The sequence below is a fragment of the Haematobia irritans genome, chromosome 2 (assembly GCF_050003625.1).
Source record: "Haematobia irritans isolate KBUSLIRL chromosome 2, ASM5000362v1, whole genome shotgun sequence".
NCBI classification, from domain to species: domain Eukaryota; kingdom Metazoa; phylum Arthropoda; class Insecta; order Diptera; family Muscidae; genus Haematobia; species Haematobia irritans.
The window spans coordinates 172,934,744-172,956,531 of NC_134398.1; the positions used below are offsets into that span (position 1 = coordinate 172,934,744).

Below are 21,788 nucleotides of genomic sequence, written 5' to 3' on the forward strand. Positions count from 1 at the left end.
AACACCGCTTAACGTGAACACGCTGCTTCATACACGAACTACTCTGTAACGCTGATAAACATGAAATTTGACGTTAAAGGCAGATTCACAATGCCAAGTACAATTTCAAATACACATACGGAATTTTTTAGTGATCTAGTTGAGTTTTTTTTTTCGTGAATTTTAAGTATTAATTTAAATTGCTTTATAATTCCATACCCACTGATATTTTTCCGATCTCTTTTTTTATTTTTTAATAAAATTAAATTAAGTTTTTAATATTACTAATAACAACAATAATTTACTATCACGCTAGAACGTGTAAACCTCCCGAATATGGCTATGAATCCTAGGATCCCAGGATTTTTTCCAGGATCCCGAAATTTTCGGGATTCTTTAAATATTTTAAATTATAACCATACACACACGCAAATAATAATTCTTTCCTCCCAACCGAAATTTTAGACAAACAAAGTTCGTTTCTCATTTGCTTTTCGCTGTAAGGAAGTGTTTTTTGAAGAAAAGTATATACTTTTTGTGATAAACGTTTATTCTTTTCCAGGATGTAAAAACAATTTCATAAAGACAAACTAAAAAAAAATAGTTTTCTTGCTAATTGCATTTTCCCTCACATTTTTCTCACATCCACGAGGTTTTTTTAGTTCTTAACACCTTTTCCTGTAATACCAACAATGTAGCAGAAATTATACGATTTTATAAATTTTTAAAATTTTATTTGGACGGAGAATCGAACCGCGGACAATGCACTTTGTAAGCCAACACACTAACCACTGAGCTATGTACCTGTTATGGTCATCAATAGATAAATATTCATATAAGTTATATTTATATAGCATAGCTTGCGGCGCCCACGAACCGAATAAACAAAGTTTATTTAACAGAAACAAACAGTTTGGCACCGTGGAGCAATGGTTGCTACGTCCGACTTGCATGCCAAGGGTCGTGGGTTCGATCCCTGCTTCGACCAAAGTTTTTTTACATATATTCCAGATATATTCGGAAGATTCCGAAAAAATGTTCAACATTACATTGTAGTATGTTAAATTTTGAACTGTAAAATGTGTCTTATTAAAGACCTAAAGTCAGAAAAGAACAGTGTTTGATATAAACGTTTCAAAAATAACTTTTTATTGAAAAAATGAAAATTTTGTAACAATCGAATCTTTTGGTGATAAAAGTTTAAAAATTTCGAAGCATTTCAAAAAACTCTAACAAAAGAAACACGTTTTTTTTGTGCGTGCAGTATCAAAAATTGCTACCTAACAAAAAAAAAATGAACACAAAAGTAAATTAAAAACTATTTTATAGTGCTTTCATACTCAATAAAAGATTTTATGGATATTCTTTTATACTTTTATACACAGTTGACACTGATCTAAGGGTCGGGTATACTGAATGAAGACACCAATTTATTAATGAAAAATCATAATAATTTGGATTATTTTTCCGGGATCCCGAGATTTCTGGAAGCGATTCGGGATATAAAGTACAAACCAATGATCGATTTTTCGACTTTTCGATTCCGTTTAATCAAAAATCGATTTTCGATTATTTTTACCAATCAAAATTCGAATATTCGATTTTTCATAATGGAATTTCATAGAAATAATGATTCTACAAAATATTCGATTTTATGAAATCTATTTGTCTTTTTGTGAGTGTTATCAACAATAGTTGGTGAGAAATGCCAAAATTAGTGTTCCAGTCAAACATGTTAATTTTTTTAAATTTGTTTAATATATTTTTAAAATGTTCAAGGATATTAAAAACACAAATTATTCATTTCCACCAATTTGATATTTTATTGAATCAAAGCAGAATTTTTATTTTTAGTGGTAATAGAATTCTATAAATAAAAATTAAGAAATACGTGCTCGTTTCCTTACATCTAGGTACATTTCAAATGAACTCAATGAATAAAACATTAAGATCGATTTTTGATAGTCAAAATTAAAAATTAGTTAAAAATCTAAAATCCATTTTGCGATTAGTTTTAGGTTAATAATCGATTTCAACTTTTTTTGATTTTCATGCCAAAATTCGAATAATCGATTTATAGATCCCTAGAAGGGAATCCTGAATGATAGCCCAAGTTCACTCTCAGTTGACTCTTACGATAATGGCCTTGTCCATCTTTTCGAGACATATCCTGATGTTGGATACACCATAATATATGATCGACGACATAATCGATACTACAGGTTATTAATGTGATCGATATTATATATTTCGTTTTTTTACTTATCTTATGTAGGACAACCAACTACAATACACTTAGGAAGATGGGAAATTGTTGCATTTACCGTCGTAGGTCAATATATGTTTGTAATATTTTTATTTGTTTTTCGTTTTTATTTTTTAAATGAAAAACTTAATTTTCTTAATGAAACAATGTTAAATTTTAGGCGACAACAAAAAAAATATATTTTCTCGTTTATAGAAATTTATTTCCTGCACTTAATTCTTTTTAGTTGCCTTATGTTATAAAGCAAATCACTTATGTTATAAAGCAATTTATTTAAACCCAAAAAAACAATCCTTATTAAGCGTTGCAAAGCTTGACTCTAATATCTTCTATTTAATTTTGCTCAGCAAAGTAAACTCTACTCCTATTTGGACGGCTTCATTTCCTTGCTAAAATTCTCATACATTCTATTTGGCTCTGAACGCAACATAAACATTCATGCTTGAAATTAGTTTTTTGAATTAATTGTAAACCGTTATTTGACATTCTATTCAAGCAATACTAACACGCACATTTTCCATATTGACATTTCCACACATTTTCCATACATACAAGGAGAAAAGATCTGATCAACGTACATTGCGGGTAAATCATCAGCATAAAAATTGCTATTTATTACGACTATAATGCTCTCTAAAAATACTTATTCAGCAAATACAAAAACATTCAAGCTACTCACAATTGTATTCGTGAGAATGATGTGAATGTGTTCGTGTGTGTGAATTGTGGAGCACCCATGTGTAGTTTCATGGTGATAAAAGCAAAATGGAGTGGTCGATTTCAACGAAGAAACATATTCTTTTGCTTGAGTTTGTTGGGGGGTTGGGGTTATGGTGAGAGAAATCGTGGAGATGTACTTACTCATTTTTTTACTCTCTCGCCAGGTTTGAAAAACAATACACGGATTGTTATGTTTGTGTTGGAAAACTTAAGGAAGATGAGTACAAGCAAATTTCGTATATGATGCACAGTGACCAAAAGAATTGTAAAAAATTTAATTAAAGGACATAAACTGATCGACAATTTTGTTTTAATAATTTTCTTTCACGTAAGAATTATGTCTTTAAATTCCGATTTATAACTCTTCGTAGTAACACAAGTAAATGTGGAGATGAAAATGTGTTTTGCAACCTACGTTCTAGGAAAGTAAAACAACACAAAGCAATAGGTTCGGTTAGGTTAGGTATAGTGGCAGCCTGATATTTCAGGCTCATTTAGACTAATCAATCCATTGTGATACCACATTGGTTAACTTCTCTCTTATCACTGAGTGCTGCCCGATTCCATGTTAAGCTCAATGATAAGGGACCTCCTTTTTATAGCCGAGTACGAACGGCGTTCCACATTGCAGTGAAACCACTTAGAGAAGCTTTGAAACCCTCTGAAATGTCACCAGCATTACTGAGGTGGGATAATCCACCGCTGAAAAACTTTTTGGTGTTCGGTCGAAGCAGGAATCGAACCCACGACCTTATGTATGCAAGGCGGGCATGCTAACCATTGCACCACGGTGGCTCCCAACACAAAGCAATAACTACACGCTCACAAAAAATCGCTTCTGTAACATATACTCCCAAACATATTTTGCTTCAAGCATATACATTTTTGGGTATTGCCCAAACATTTATATGTTTGATCTCTTCCAATATATAATATGTTTGAAAGCATATTGGTCTAAACAATATATGTTTGGGTAGTCAATTTCCAAACATTTTGTATTTTTGCATCCAAATTCAATAATGTTGTCTTCCAAAAAACAATATGTTATTATGTGAACATATAATATGTTTGGAAGCATTTTGCACCCAAAAATATTATATGCTTAAAAAAATTCTCCCAAACAATATTGTGCTCAAAATTTTATTTATTTATTTATATATTTACAATCATAATGAATTATGAAAATAAACAGGTGCTATATATATAACAACATAGGTTTTCGACCTGAATGCTCAAAATTTTGTTTCTGCCTAATTGTATATTCCCCCACATCTTTCTCACTTCCACGAGATTTTTTAGTTCTTAGCACCTTTTTCTGTAATACAAACATTGTAGAAGAAATTATTCAATTTTATGATTTTTTTATTTTAATTTTACCTTTTGCCGGACGGGGATTCGAACAGCGGACCACACAGTTTGTAAGGATCAAAGAAGTAGCTGATCAATTGCCCAAGGAAAAATAAAATGTTAATTTTGTAATAACAAGCGACAACCACCAACTTAATTCAATATCGCTCTCTGTTAAATAGCGCTCCAAGCTACTAAACACATATATGTTTATAGGCTATTTCTAAATTAATATATGTTTGCATCCAAGCATATTATATTTACAAACATTTTATGTCCCAAACATAATATGTTCTAACATATTAACATATATGTCCCAAACATGTTATGCTAGTTTATGAACATTATATGCTTGCACTCAAAAATATTGTGTTTAAAAATTTGTGTTCCAAACATATAATGTTTATAGCCAAACATATGAAAAACAGTCTTTTTCATCCGTGTACATATTTACAACACGGACCACATTCCATATAATAAAGAAATCTTAATTAACAGAAGTTTCTGAAATTTGCATCCGTGAAGTAATGGAAAATTTCCTTAGTGTAATTTGGATTACTCTGAAAATAATAAACATAATCTTATGGACATTTTTTTTTTAATAATCAAATTTTGATTAACAGAAATATTATACTCTTTACTTAAACAAATTATACCCTTCATCATAGGATGGGAGGGCATATTAACTTTGTCATTCCTTTTGTAACACATCGCAATACTGGTCTAAGACCCCAGAAAGTTTATTTATTATATTCACGAGAGTTGCATCAGAATTTGTTCACGACTCACGTTATTCACGCGTGAATCGCCCGTGTCACGCGCACACCTCTAATTTCTATAGAAAATTTCGTCAAAATTTTATTTCTATGGAAATTTTTTTTATTTCTATAGAACATTTTGTCAAAATTTTATTTCTATAACAATTTTTGTCAAAATTTTATTTCTATAAAAAATTTTGTCAAAATTTTATTTCTATCGAAAATTTTGTGAAAATTTTATTTCTATAGAAAATTTTGTCAACATTTCATTTCTATAGAAAATTTTGTCAAAATTTTATTTCTATAGAAAATTTTATTTCTATAGAAAATTTTGTCAAAATTTTATTTCTATAGAAAATTTTGTAAAAATTTTATTTCTATAGAAAATTTTTAAAAATTTTATTTCTATAGAAATTTTTGTTAACATTTTATTTCTATAGACTATTTTGTCAAAGTTTTATTTCTATAGAAAATTTTGTCAAAATTTTTATTGCTATAGAAAATTTTGTCAACATTTTATTTATATAGAAAATTTTGTCAATATTTTATTTCTATAGAAAATTTTGTCAAAATTTTAGTTCTTAAAAATTTTAAATCTACCATTTTTGGTAGAATTCTACCAACTGTGGCAACGGTTGCAAATGGGCCATATCGTATCACTTTTACGTATATCGCTCCATATAAACCATTCCCCAAATTTTTTTTGCAGATCGTTTTGGAGGATGTGCAAATTTCATCCAATCCGGTTGAAATTTGGTACGTGGTCTAATAAAGTGCGCGTCCAGCAAAATAGGTAAGAAAAGTGACTGTTTCACTCAGGGCTTTGGAGTCGGAGTCTGAAGATTTTGCTGGAGTCGGAGCTGACTCCGGCGAAACAAACATTGAAAAAATCTTCCTATCTTTGTAATTAAAGAAATATTTCGACAAATTAGATTCCATTAGGGGTTTTAATCGAACAACGGAAAACGAAGTAATGGATTTCAGGCCATTCAAAGTATATTTATATGAGTGAAATTTCACGGTGATATAAAAAGTAGGTTTTACTAGAATATGGGCTGAATTGATCAATTGTATTGTCCATTTTTAACGTATTAAAATACCGATTTTTGACCTAATAACAGGTTGGCTGATAAGTCCTGATAATTCTAACAAAGAAAAATACATTTTTTTTTGTCAAAATTCGTTTTTATTATTCAACATAGTTCCCTTCAAGAGCGATACAACGATTATAACGACCTTCCAATTTTTTTATACCATTTTGGTAGTACTCCTTCGGTTTTGACTCAAAATAGGCCTCGATTTCGGCGATCACCTCTTCATTGCAGCCAAATGTTTTCCCTGCGAGCATCCTTTTGAGGTCTGAGAACAAGAAAAAGTCGCTGGGGGTCAGATCTGGAGAATACGGTGGGTGGGGAAGCAATTCGAAGCCCAATTCATGAATTTTTGCCATCGTTCTCAAGGACTTGTGGCATGGTGCGTTGTCTTGGTGGAACAACACTTGTTTCTTCTTCATATGGGGCCGTTTTGCCGCAATTTCGACCTTTAAACGCTCCAATAACGCCATATAATAGTCACTGTTGATGGTTTTTCCCTTCTCAAGATAATCGATAAAAATTATTCCATGCGCATCCCAAAAAACAGAGGCCATTACTTTGCCAGCGGGTTTTTGAGTCTTTCCACGCTTCGGAGACTGTTCACCGGTCGCTGTCCACTCAGCCGACTGTCGATTGGACTCAGGAGTGTAGTGATGGAGCCATGTTTCATCCATTGTGACATATCGACGGAAAATCTCGGGTGTATTACGAGTTAACAGCTGCAAACACCGCTCAGAATCATCAATACGTTGTTGTTTTTGGTCAAATGTGAGCTCGCGCGGCGCCCATTTTGCACAGAGCTTCCGCATATCCAAATATTGATGAATGATATGACCAACATGTTCCTTTGATATTTTTAAGGTCACTGCGTTCACCGTCCTCCGTGCTCATTTCACCACGCTTGAATTTTGCATACCAATCAATTATTGTTGATTTCCCTGGGGCAGAGTCCGGAAACTCATTATCAAGCTAAATTTTTGCTTCCACCGTATTTTTTCCCTTCAGAAAACAGTATTTTTTCAAAACACGAAATTCCTTTTTTCCATTTCTTCACAATAACAAAAGTTGCTTCACAAAAGACGCTCACAAACTAATTGACTTACAGACGTCAAAATTTGACACGAATCATTTGAAGGTTGGTACTATATAAAAATAATATGCATTTAATAAAGGGTGATTTGTTAAGAGCTTGATAACTTTTTTTTAAAAAAAAAACGCATAAAATTTGCAAAATCTCATCGGTTCTTTATTTGAAACGTTAGATTGGTCCATGACATTTACTTTTTGAAGATAATTTCATTTAAATGTTGACCGCGGCTGCGTCTTAGGTGGTCCATTCGGAAAGTCCAATTTTGGGCAACTTTTTCGAGCATTTCGGCCGGAATAGCCCGAATTTCTTCGGAAATGTTGTCTTCCAAAGCTGGAATAGTTGCTGGCTTATTTCTGTAGACTTTAGACTTGACGTAGCCCCACAAAAAATAGTCTAAAGGCGTCAAATCGCATGATCTTGGTGGCCAACTTACCGGTCCATTTCTTGAGATGAATTGTTCTCCGAAGTTTTCCCTCAAAATGGCCATAGAATCGCGAGCTGTGTGGCATGTAGCGCCATCTTGTTGAAACCACATGTCAACCAAGTTCAGTTCTTCCATTTTTGGCAACAAAAAGTTTGTTAGCATCGAACGATAGTGATCGCCATTCACCGTAACGTTGCGTCCAACAGCATCTTTGAAAAAATACGGTCCAATGATTCCACCAGCGTACAAACCACACCAAACAGTGCATTTTTCGGGATGCATGGGCAGTTCTTGAACGGCTTCTGGTTGCTCTTCACTCCAAATGCGGCAATTTTGCTTATTTACGTAGCCATTCAACCAGAAATGAGCCTCATCGCTGAACAAAATTTGTCGATAAAAAAGCGGATTTTCTGCCACTGATTTTGGTAATAAAATTCAATGATTTGCAAGCGTTGCTCGTTAGTAAGTCTATTCATGATGAAATGTCAAAGCATACTGAGCATCTTTCTCTTTGACACCATGTCTGAAATCCCACGTGATCTGTCAAATACTAATGCATGAAAATCCTAACCTCAAAAGAATCACCCTTTACTAGAGACGCCATGTATGTGTCATACCGAGGACTTATCAGACAACCTGATAATGCGAGTTCAAACAAGTGAATTTTTGACAACTCAAAACATCGATTTGATGGTTCATCCGCCGTATAGTCCTGATGCCCAATCAGAGTGGCAAAGTCCTTTGACAATTGGCAAAAACGTATGCAAAAATGTATATATCTTAGGTTGGTAGGTTGAAGAGAGGAGTCGACTTGTTGCGCGCTCTTGTTTATAACTACAAACCCATTCATATTTCAAGAATTCTGTGCTTCCGACGAATTCTTTAATTTGTTTCCTTTTTACTCCCTTCAATCGGTTTATATATGGAATGTTTTCGCCTCCCAAAATTTAGGACATAGATCTTGTAAATGCCAGGCAGTGACACAGATAATGTCCAAGTGTCTTTTCGTCCTCTCCACATGCCCTGCATAAACTATCACTGAGGTCCAAGTGTGCCTTGATGATTTCAATAGCCCTACTGATCGTACTCCTACTCTCCTTGTTTTATCTTCATCGGGATCTCCCCATATGATCTTCGTGGTCCTTCCGACGATGTCACTGTTCCACAGCTCTGCATGTGCTCGCTTTGCTTTTGATTCGGACCGGGTGGCCCCAAAGGGCTTTGGGTTATCCAAGTTTGCTTTCTGATCTACCCTGGATTTTATCGCTAGGTCATTGACATGCTCGTTCCCTCAAAGTGAGCCACACGATTCGAATGGTGCCATATTCTGAGTAGGAATTTATTATATTTTTGCATTCCTGATCGATATTGAAGGTCGTTTTGGTATTTATGACAAATAGGCGGTACGGAAAAGGCCTGCCGCTTAAAATAAAAAAACGAACATTCGTATTTTTATTGCGGGCTTATTGATGTTTGACAGATAGTGATTTTTCCTATCCTATGAAAATTGTTAACGTGGAAAATATTTGTGGGCTCAAGCGGTAATCTGTGTTTCTTATTATTAGTATTGGGGATCATTGTCTATTGGAAACTGAAAATTATAAATACCCAAACGCTTGAATACATAACGTTTAAATGAAAGGGAAAATACACATACCATACCAGGTAGCAATGATATTCAATAAGGGATGGAAGGAAGGGATAAAACCATATGGAACAAGGACATTCATTAGACATGTGTTAACTAATTTAGGGCAGGCTTGCAATTCCATATATATCCTTGTGAAAGGGAAACAAAGATCACTTATGAGTCTTCTACCTGCTTTTTTTGGAGTATACAGATTTATATTTCCATAGTAGTTTCATTTTGGGTATATAAGAAAAGATTCGATATCGAAATAAATTAGTTTGTTAAAATTATTCGCCTTGGAAGGTATTGCTCTCGTTAATACTTTATCTCTTAAAAATAGCAAAAAATTGAAAATGGTTTAAAAATGTGAAATATTGGTTACCAGAAATAAAAAGATTAACGTACTTAAATATGTAAAAAAAAAACAACAAAAGTTATTAAAAATTTGAAATATATAATTGTATATATTTGTATGTGCTTAATTCAATTACACTAAAACATGTTTCAGTTGAACTGATACAAAAAAAAAAAAAACAAAGAAAAATACCAAACTAGGAACTATGCTTGTGTTTCACTCAGAATTTTCTGTCCTGCGTTGTTCTAGTGGTATATGTCCAATTTTTCCGAAAAAAGACTATCATTTGCTTGGGCATGCTCCGTGCGCGAGTAATGCGCTTTACAGAGTTATTCCGGACGGAATGTCGGTGTTTGTAAAGAATCTTACAGTGTGTCGGATCGATACGACTTGTCGGCGATGACTAAATAATCGGTAAATATGTTATCGATCCCATAAACCTGCAGCAGTATCGATTATGCCTTCGGACTTAACTGATAATGTGCACAATATATGGGATATGTTCGACACGACCACTGTCGTCCGGAATAACTGATAGTCTGTAAAGGGCATAACTTTTGTTGGGTTGGGCTCATCTTGATACAGCCATACAGTTTACTGCTGTTTCCTTTCGGGCTCCTATGCGTAAATCGCGATTCCTCATCTGTCACAATGTCAATTCTTGGGGCAATTCTTTCGACCAATCGGCACGAGCCCTTTTTTGAGCGATTGAAAAATTTAGTGAGGTTCAATGCGAACAAATTTTTTATGGTCAAATGTTTATGTAATATTAAATATATGCTGGTCCCACTAATGTCTAAGGTTGTCTCAATCTCTCGAGAGGTCCCATGACGATCTTGCAATATCAAGGTGACGCCCAACATCAAGGGTTTTCGGAACAACAACTGATTTTGGATTACGTTCATGAAAATCGTCTTGGAGTGAACTACGACCTCAGTTGAATTCACCATACCATCGATAAACATGGGTCTTTCACGAAACTTCTTCGCTAAAAACTGTTGTTACGAAAATTTTAACGATTTTATTCCATTTTTTTGGGCAAGATAAATCTTTGAAGTCAATGTAAACAACAATAATATCGCTCTTATTTCAAAACGTTCTAACTACGTATAACCTAAAAATGTCAAGATTTACCATGGAGCTGTGAATTGGCATATTGCAATACTACGGTTGCCCAATCCCGCAATATAAAAGACAGCACTCGTATAATTTTTTTTTAGTTCTGGATAATACTAACATTAGAAAACCTAAAAAGTTTCCAAATTTTCAGCCTGTTTCTGTATGTCGATCGTGCTCTATCGATCGACTGAAATGGAAACAAACAGCTGAATTTACAACCAAAAATCAGCTGTTTCAGTCGATCGTTATAGCTCGACAGGCTGTGTATTTATTTCACTAGACCATGAATTGCAAAAATATAACAGATTTTTTCCCATGGCTAAAGATCCTAAATTTCTGTGAAATTTCGGTTGAAGTTGTGCACAAAATTATATTCACTTTTAGCCACTGTATTACATTAAATCTGTAAAATTCCAATTAAACCCTCTTTCTTTATTTCAGATATTTGAAAATGATGCCCTACCAAAAGTTCTATGCAAATCCTGCTTTCGTCAGGTGGAGGCTACCGCTTCTCTATCGAAAATTGCTAAACATACACAACAAGTATTTCGAGATTTCCTCTTCAGCAGTTTGGTAAGTTTACGAAAATTCAAGAAAATCATAGTAAAAATTCATAAATTCCTTTATATATATATTTTTTGTAGCCTAAAAATACAACCACAACAATCAACGCAGATACAAGCAATAATCCCGAATATACATCCTCCGATTTCCTTAGTAGAAAAGAAACTGAGAAATCTCAAAAATCCAGTGAGCAAACAATGGCGGCAGGAATTGCTGCCGCTTCTTCAATATCGCAAATGGTCTCACCACCACCCCCACCTCCGCCAACTTCAGCCATACAAGCAATGATAACTGCGGCCAATACAACACCACGCAAAGATGATGTTATTGTAAATGTATCCGTATCGGATCCGTTGACCAGAGAAAATCAACAAAAAGTTATATCACATTCGCAAAGACGTCACAGTATAATGATTGAAGCCTCCTCAGCTGCAGCATTTGCCAATTTAGCTCAGATGCAACAAAAGCCTACGGGATCAAACAACAGTGGACGTAAATCCTCCAGTCCCAGTCGTGTTATGAAATCGTTTTGTGCAATAGCTCCAAAGCCTTTGGCAAAACAAACGACATCACAACAACCCACCCAGGTAACAACGTTTACCAGTGGTGGCTATGTCATTGGACCAGTGAAACCACCCACGACCTCCACTACCACAACCATCACATCAGAACCAGATGTCGTTATAGCTCTTGACCAAGAGTTAGGTAATAAAACAACATCAATGCCTTTGGCTCCTGGCACAGCTATAACAGTCAAAGATAATACAATACTCCAACAGAAACGTAAAAATTTGGTTAAGGCTTTGAATAACATCAAAGCCAATAGTTCGGGCCAGGTTTCCTTATTGAAAAATGCCCAACCTAAACAGCAATCTCTATTGATAACCAATCAGTTACCAGTGCCACCAGCCAACACCACAATGCTTATGATGGATCAGAGTAAGCATGTTGTGACAGATGAATTACCCGATCGTATTATTATAGCTGCTCCCAAAAATAAACCGTCGGCTACAGCGGGTAATAAACTAAAGAAATCTGATGGAGATATAATGGCTCCTTCCACAAATCCGCCAGTTGTAATACCGGCAGCATCACTTAGTAAAGATACCACACCACAAACATCCAGCCAAGCTCAACCTGCAAAGCCTAGCTTCCCCGAGGACATTCTATTGGGTCGTGTCATACGAGATGTGGACTTGTTGAAATTGATTCTAAAGGCTTTGAAGTGGCCCGTCAATAAACAAAATATGGAATTGCAATTGCAACGTTTGAAGAATACCCGTTTTACCGATATAATGTCGGATCCAAATCTTCTACAAGATACAGATTTAACCCAACTTTTGGGCCCGTATTTAGCCCCTGTACTTATGGCGGCTCAAGCCTTACAGCAACAACATAACATAGCCATAGGGAAAAAGTCTCAACCAACAATAGCGAATAATACAAATGCCGCAACTCTAGGAGGCTCTACTATACCCCTAGCCGGTTCCTTCACTAATACCAAGACTGCAATTGTAATAGATCCCACTACTGAGGAAATCAATAAGGCCATACCATACAAATTACCCCCTGAAACATCGGTACAATTAGTACCTGCTCTACCAGAAGAATGTCCGGCCAAAGAAACAATTCCTCTGGCTGCCAGTACATCACTGAAAAGATCTCAATCTAAAGAGTCTGGAAACACTTCGAAAACTTCTTCGTCCTCGTTGTTAGCTAAGCGTTCCCGCAAATCCAATAGTCAAAAACATCGGGACTCTATTGTTATTTCCGATGAAGACGAAGATGAAACAATTGCCGAGTTATCACAAAAATTAGCTTCTAGGTCACGAAAACCTGTTAATAACTACGAAATTGATCTATCGAATCCCAGTTTTCTAGCTCAATTGAGCCTTTTAAATGGGGCTTCTAGTGAATTGGCCAATGAAGCTTTAATGTCTTTGCTACAGAAACAGAGGGTGACCATGTCTAGGCAACAGAAACCCCAGAAAAGGCGCCATAATAGTTTAACGGCGACATCGAATAATGCCAATGAATTTGATGCCTTAATCGACATTGACGATGATATCGTTCTAATGGAGCCGGTGACTACAACTACGACTACGGCCAATGGTACAAAACCGGCAAACAGTATTTCTTCAGTGGTGGGAGCAAATGAAATGGCCAAATCGCAAAATATAACTTTGCCCATTGATCTCAATACTTTTGTGATGCCTAGCCAATTGCAAAATACCCCGCCTGTTATAACACGTCCAATTATAAAGCATCGAAAAACCGTAATACAATCATCACGCAAGGAGCAAGCTTCAAGTGACACCAGCGGTAAAGACTTAGCGAATTGTGGTAAAATTGATGGCCTTGGTGGGGATAAAGATTTGCCCACAAATGCTAAGAACAATGCCAACGAATTGCTTTCAGGTACAAGTAGTACAGAAACTTCACCCTCCAAACAAGGCTCACGCAAGCAATTGAATAAGGCCGCTTTGGGTCAACAACTTCTGGAAGCTATAGGGCTACAGAAAAATCCAAATTCCCAGGATGAAATTGCGAATTCCTTATCCTTACATTACGTACCTACAACATCGACGACCAGTGCAACAAATTCCTCCAATGTAGTACAATCTCTAGCAGCAACAGCAGCTACTTCGAAACAATCTGTCCAGCAGATACGTTCAGCCTTGAAAAGGTCTCTAAAACAAGCTCAAGAGAAACAGGAAATGCGTAACAAAGAGATTTCATCTAGTGTCTCTACCACAGTAATACAGGATGCTGATTCTACAACCAAGCCAGCTATTAAGGAAATCGTTATCGAGCATAGAAGCAATAAAATGTCCACTAGTAATTCCTCCAACATTGATATAGAGGAACAAATCGATAAAATCACCTTGGTTAAGAGCCAAAATACTGGTAGTACTACCAATTTGGCCAGTGGAGGGACAATACAGCAAGCATTGATGCCAGAAAAACCTGAAATGAAGAAGGAACAACAGTCGGCCAAGAAAAAGACTACAACTCCAGCTCGTATAACAGAAAGACGTTGTACCCTACCATCTTCTGTTGGTAGGGTACGCTTCAGTGGAATCACTAAGGACGAGAAGGAAAAAGTGGTTAAAGAATCGGCTGAAACGAGTGTAACGAGCGAGAAGAAACAGCAGCAACATCAGGTGTCTGCAAAAGAGAAAACGTAAGTAAATAAAGAGGATTAGATCAACATAAAGGTAAATACTTAGGGGTCGTTTGAATTAACAATTTTTGAATTATTAGTGTTAAATTTATATGGGGAAGGGGTTTAGGAAGACACAATGGTCCAATGTGTAGCATGCCATCCTACTTTAGAGCGAAAACCAACAATTTTCATTGTCCTTTGTGAGTGTATTAAAGCTTCTATAAATGGTTTTACCACAATGTGAAACAGTATATAAGAAGGAAGTCAATGAGCTTAACATAGAACCGGGCAGCACTCGTTGATAAGCGAGAAGATCATCACCTGTGGTATCACATTGGACTGAATAGTCTAAGTGAGCGTGAGATATTGGGCTGCCACTTTGCGCGAAGCAAATTGGGTTGGGAAGCTCTGTTCTATAGAAATAAATTTTTGACAAGATCTTCAATAGAAATAAAATTTTGAAAAAAAATTCTATAGAAACAAAATTTTGAGGACATTTTCTATAGAAATAAAATTTTGACAAAAATTTCTAAAGAAATAAAATTTTTTACAAAACTTGCCATAGAAATAAAATTTTGACAAAATTTTCTATAGAAATAAAATGGCTTGCTATAGAAATAAAATTTTGAAAAAAATTTCTATAGAAATAAAATTTTTACAAAACTTGCCATAGAAATAAAATTTTGACAAAATTTTCAATAGAAATAAAATTTTGACAAAATTTTCTATAGAAATAAAATTTTGACAAAATTTTCTATAGAAATAAAATTTTGACAAAATTTTCTAGAGAAATAAAATTTTGATCAAATTTTCCATACAAATAAAATTTTGACAAAATTTTTTAAAGAAATAAAATTTTGACAAAATTTTCTATAGAAATAAAATCTCGACAAAATTTTCTAAAGAAATAAAATTTTGACACAATTTTCTATAGAAATAACATATTGACAAAATTTTCTATAGAAATAAAATTTTGACAAAATTTTTTATAGAAATAAAATTTTGAGAATATTTTCTATAGAAATAAAATTTTGACAAAATTTTCTATACAAATAAAATTTTGAAAAAATTTTCTATAGAAATAAAATTTTGACAAAATTTTCTATAGAAATAAAATTTTGACAAAATTTTCTATAGAAATAAAATTTTTACAAAATTTTCTATAGAAATAAAATTTTTACAAAATTTTAAATAGAAATAAAATTTTTACAAAATTTTCTATAGAAATAAAATTTTGACAAGATTTTCTATAGAAATAAAATTTTGACAAGATCTTCAATAGAAATAAAATTTTGAAAAAAAATTCTATAGAAACAAAATTTTGAGGACATTTTCTATAGAAATAACATATTGACAAAATTTTCTATAGAAATAAAATTTTGACAAAATTTTTTATAGAAATAAAATTTTGAGAATATTTTCTATAGAAATAAAATTTTGACAAAATTTTCTATACAAATAAAATTTTGAAAAAATTTTCTATAGAAATAAAATTTTGACAAAATTTTCTATAGAAATAAAATTTTGACAAAATTTTCTATAGAAATAAAATTTTGACAAAATTTTCTATAGAAATAAAATTTTGGCAAAATTTTCTATAGAAATAAAATTTTGACAAAATTTTCTATAGAAATAAAATTTTGACAAAATTTTCTATAGAAATAAAATTTTGACAAAATTTTCTATAGAAATAAAATTTTTACAAAATTTTCTATAGAAATAAAATTTTTACAAAATTTTCTATAGAAATAAAATTTTTACAAAATTTTAAATAGAAATAAAATTTTTACAAAATTTTCTATAGAAATAAAATTTTGACAAGATTTTCTATAGAAACGTTCACAAAAACTCAAAACGGAATGTTCACGATTTCGTCCACGGGCGTTCAGGATTTCATGAACGGCATTCGTTTTTCTTTGGCCATAAAAAGTTAAAATTATCGAGACGTTGTTATGGCAACTACGCCGGTTGTGAAATGTGATAAAGCGACTGTTAACGCGAATGGTGCAGATAACACAGGTTCGAGTCACGGCAGCGGAAATCTTTTTTTAATATTTCAATAGAAATAAAATTTTGAAAAAATTTTCTATAGAAACAAAATTTTGAGGACATTTTATATAGAAATAAAATGTTGACAAAATTTTCTATAGAAATAAAATGTTTACAAAACTTGCTTTTCTTTTCTAAAGAAATAAAATTTTGACAAAATTTTCTATAGAAATAACATCTTGACAAAATTTTCTATAGAAATAAAATTTTGACAAAATTTTCTATAGATATAAAATTTTGACAAAATTTACTATAGAAATAAAATCTCGACAAAATTGTCTATAGAAATAAAATTTTGACAAAATTTTCTATATAAATAACATCTTGACAATATTTTCTATAGAAATAAAATTTTGACAAAATTTTCTATAGAAATAAAATGTTTACAATACTTGCTATAGAAATAAAATTTTCCATAGAAATAAAATTTTGAAAAAATTCTCTATAGAAATCAAATGTCGACAAAATTTTCTATAGAAATAAAATGTCGACAAGATTTTCTATAGAAATAAAATTTTGACAAAATTTTCTATAGAAATAAAAATTTGATAAAATTTTCTATAGAAATAAAAATTTGATAAAATTTTCTATAGAAATAAAATTTCGACAAAATTTTCTATAAAAATAAAATTTTGACAAAATTTTCTATACAAATAAAATTTTGAGGACATTTTATATAGAAATAAAACTTTGACCAAATTTTCTATAGAAATAAAATTTTGAGGGCATTTTATATATAAATAAAATGTTGATTTTTTTCTATAGAAGTAAAATTTTGACAAAATTTTCTATAGAAATAAATTTTGAAAAAAATTCTATAGAAATAAAATTTTGACAAAATTTTATATAGAAATAAAATTTCGACATTTTCTAAAAATAAAATTTGCCCAAATTTTATATAGAAATCAAATTTTGAGGAAAGTTTCTTTAGAAATTCACTAATTCGCAACCTAAATAGTACCTCTAAAATAGAATCAGGTTGCCGTTCTTTTATTTGGTAGAAATTCATCATATGTGGTTATTTACTACATCAACCACTCTAACCATAGCCAATAACATTTCATGTTTGCCTGATACCGAAACAGGCAATTGACGTCCAAATGCATTATATCTAATTATACAAGTATAATTAGATATAGCCAATAACTATTAACTAACTATAACTATTTTCTTATTCTATAATTTTCTTTATGTTCTCTTATAAACAATTGTGTTTTTTAACCTTTTAATAGAAAATCTGAAAAACTTGAAGAAGACGCTGTCAATGTTAGTTCTTCGAATATAACATCAACGGAAGGCGGTAATGTTAAAGAAGAAGCCAATACTATACCTCGCCGTAGAGGTCGTAAGCGGGCCACAGAAGTTAATGATAACATTGAAACCGCAGAAACTGGTGAAAAGGATAAAGACAAAGAAAAAGAGAGTCCAAAACAGAAAGATAAAGAAAAGGATTCGAAAGAAAAAGATTCCAAGGAGAAAGACAAAGAAAATCACAAAGAAAAGGATAAAGACAACGATAAGGATAGCAAAACATCAACGGAGAAATCGAAGCAATTCGAAAAAATTAAAGAAGAATCAGATGAGACTTCTAGGTAAATCCACACTGTAAAAACATCATTAAATCTTTGTTTATTTCTATAAATATTTTTATATTTTCAGTAATTCGGGTCGTCCAACTAGACAAAGTAAAACACAATCAAAATATTACAAAGGTCCTGAAAAGGCCCCAACCGGTAGCAGAAGATCATTACCCGCAAGATCAACTAGAAATAGGTAATTTTAGTTTTTTATCATTATTGGCAACTTAATCCATATGCTTGGTTTTTTGTTTTAAGTATATTTTGTTCAAAAGTTTCTTTTAAGAGATTGGAAAGATTGCTGGTAGCTTCCAAAAAAATGTTTGAAAATTCCATTTGTTTGTGGATAAAATTATTCAAATTATATTATTGTTTGGAATTGGCTTAAACACGTTTTTTCAAACCCGACAGTATAGTAGGAAATCGTATTGGACCATTTACTGAAATTTACGATAGTCCCCTAAAATGTAGTTGCTTTTTAACCAAACTGGAAAACCAATTTAACTTTTATACAGGCTCAAAATGCAAATATAGTCATTACCATGGAATATTTTTATGAGAATCCTGATGTTGATACCCTATCCCTACGTATATGATCCCCTTTGGACCATTTATGATCCCCTTTGGACTATTTACGATACGATAGTCCCCTAAAATTTAAGAAATAAATAACAAACTTTTCTCTAGGTTCGCGCTCCATTTCTATTCATAGGGGTCAACATTCTAGAGATAGAAATATGTTTGAAAATTTATCACATTTCACTTTTGCCCTAAATCACTGATTTATATACGTAGGGATGATGCCTACTTTTTTTATGAAAATACAATGTCTTCGTGTAATTAATGTTAATGTTTATTGATATTGAATTCAGTTTATTTAATAAAACAATTCGTATGATCTTAACGATTTCATAAATGCCGAACGACACTGCATACGTCTATGCTCGATTTGTTCTAATATTTCTTATATTCCGTAAAGCTATACGGCGTATATGCTAGTTATATCGAATTCCAATTTTGGATATTTTAGTATTCGCAAATAAATTAAATACATCTAGGAGCACAACGTAATTTCCCCACTATTATAAAAAACAAAAATCTTTCACCGTCGTCTTAACCCTAGACAGTCATCCTTCGTCAAAATGACGACGCATAATTTCACTTTCAATATAAAATGAATTTTAGTAGATTAGGAAATTATTAATTTAAGTTATACTTATTCAACCATTTTATGAAATTTTTTATATTAATTAAAAACAAATTGAATAAGAAAATAAACTCAATTTTGGTTCTCATTTTTGCTCACGATGCATTATATCGTCTTCAAAAAAGCCGTAGTCAAAATGACGAAGGATGACGTTAGTGTACAAAAAATAAAGATGACTTTCCAGGGTTAATATAAAAAAGAATATGCGCATGAGTTTAAATTTTACGTCAAGTATAAAAAGAAATAAAAAAACTCACGGGGGCACGGCAATTCCGAAACCCCGGTTTTGAGAATGTTACCACAAGTCGATGTATAAACACGATTTGACAGTTTCTGTCTTTTTCCGGCTTAAACTAAATCCCCAGCAAAAACATTTGGAAATTCTTCCAAAGGCACAACTTTAAAAGCACTTCCAGAAGATGCACACCCAATGTTGTTCTTTACTTTAACTTTCCAGGAAGTACTTTTAATTCAATTTTTATTAACATATTTTTTTCATACTTTTTATGGGTAATTTTAACTTTTTTTGTTTCAAATAGATTGCAAACAGAGTAAGAATTCATAAAATGGTACAAATCATTTAAATTTTGTCGAAATAAATGCTAAATCCAATCTGAAAAAAATGTGAATTTTTAAAAATATTTGAAGTCAAACGTTTCCGACAAGCGTTAGAATCCATTAAAAATTATAAAAAATTATAAAAATTATTTATTTGACAAAATATCACAGAATTTTTTAATTTACATCCAAGACATTGACTTCAGATCACACCTAAAGAAGTGATGCAAATTCAGTGCAATGACTGTTGGAGGACTTCCGTCCTATGACAAGCCTATGTTAAATTCATCGCTTCTGCGTCAATTTTTCACCATTTCTGGATCCAAAAAGAAAATTTTCATCACTTTTTTGGCGACGCTTTTTTTACTGGGTCAGTACACATTGCGAAAAGGTTTTGAAGATATTTTACAATATCTTACACTAATAGAAAAAATCGCTTTCTTCAATCGTGAACGAACGGTGACAACATGAAACGGAAACGTTCACAACAACTCAAAACGGAATGTCCACGGGCGTTCACGATTTCATGAACGGCATTCGTTTTTCTTTGGTCATAAAAAGTCTAAAAATAATCGAGACGTTATTATGGCAACTCCGCCGGTGGTGAAATGTGCTAAAGCGACTGTTAACGCGTATGGTGCAGACAACACAGGTTCGAGTCACGGCATCGGAACTCTTTTTTTTTTAATTTTGTTTATAAATTCGTAACCATTGCGTTGTCAGATCATGAACGCTGGTTGTTGGTTTGACAACACATGTGTGTTGATTCACTTTCATGAACGGATCGTTTTGAAAAGACCACGCTGTTCATGATTTTTTCTACGGGTGTATTTTCTAATCCATAAGCAAATACAAATTATTATAGATCTTTTCTAAGTGATTTCATCTTTGACTTTGTCATCAAACTTAGATGTTTATGCCTCTCTGAGACGTCCATACATTATACTCTGGATAACACTAAATATAGCAACTATAAGCAACGAATACAATAAATAACCAAATTCAATAACTTCGCTATGATCACAATTGATTATATTTACTTAGTGTTAAGTATTCAATAGAGTGGGATACTCTCTTTATTTAGTAATTTAATATTTTAATGATGAAACGAACAATTCAGTATAAAATGAATTTCACAATGAATGAATAATATATAGAGTTGCCGTGTATGTTCATTTTCCTCCCAGAGTTGCCATTATCCATATATAACACTCTTCCCCTTACGGAGAGAACAAGACCCTAGGTCTCCGTACTCTTGTGGATCGCCTGACATCCTCAATTGGCACCGCTACCTCAAAGTTAGATCTCTGAAACGGCGATTCTGTCTCACTCTGCCTCGTTGATACCGCTGGGGTAAAACCTCTGAAGTTTTACCACCCCCAAATGCGAACCGTGCAGTTCATCCAAAATTTGCTGTCGATACTTGGGAGGGATGACAATACGGTGCTCAAAAGTTAAACATCCCGATGAACATTTGTAGTTTGACTCTGGAGCCTTATAGCCATAATTTGCCAAAAACTTCTAGCAATTGTAGTATCTTGCCCAGATGTTCGTCTCTTTTCGTCTCAATGGCCACATTCTTCGCCGTCAGTACTAGTTGGTTGATTTGCCTGATAACAAACTCGTCGAACGCATCCATCTCATCGTTTTCTTGCTTCTGAATGTTGTCATTTCCTGTTGAAACTTGGTTCTTTACGGCTGCTCGCGATAGAAAATCTGCATTTGCGTTTTCCTTTGAAGATCTGTATTTCACCTCATAATCGAAATTAGCTAGGAAATCTGCGTAGTTCGCCATACGTGAAATGCAAAGCACTGGAAGTGATTTATCAGGTTGAAGGATTTGCACTAACGGCTTGTGATCGGTGATAAGGGTCCAATGGCGAGC

General features: G+C 33.0%; 1 protein-coding gene across 4 annotated transcripts in view; it reads left to right on the plus strand.

The window, feature by feature from the left end:
• Positions 1 to 21,788, plus strand: part of dbr (debra) — an 83,940-nt gene that overhangs the window by 9,475 nt on the left and 52,677 nt on the right. For all 4 annotated transcript variants that reach the window (XM_075296835.1, XM_075296837.1, XM_075296838.1 and 1 more), the window contains exons 3-6: positions 11,224 to 11,355; positions 11,427 to 14,530; positions 17,794 to 18,153; positions 18,221 to 18,334. In XM_075296835.1, coding sequence (XP_075152950.1) covers positions 11,224 to 11,355; positions 11,427 to 14,530; positions 17,794 to 18,153; positions 18,221 to 18,334 — 3,710 coding nt within the window. The remainder of the gene's footprint in view (positions 1 to 11,223; positions 11,356 to 11,426; positions 14,531 to 17,793; positions 18,154 to 18,220; positions 18,335 to 21,788) is intronic.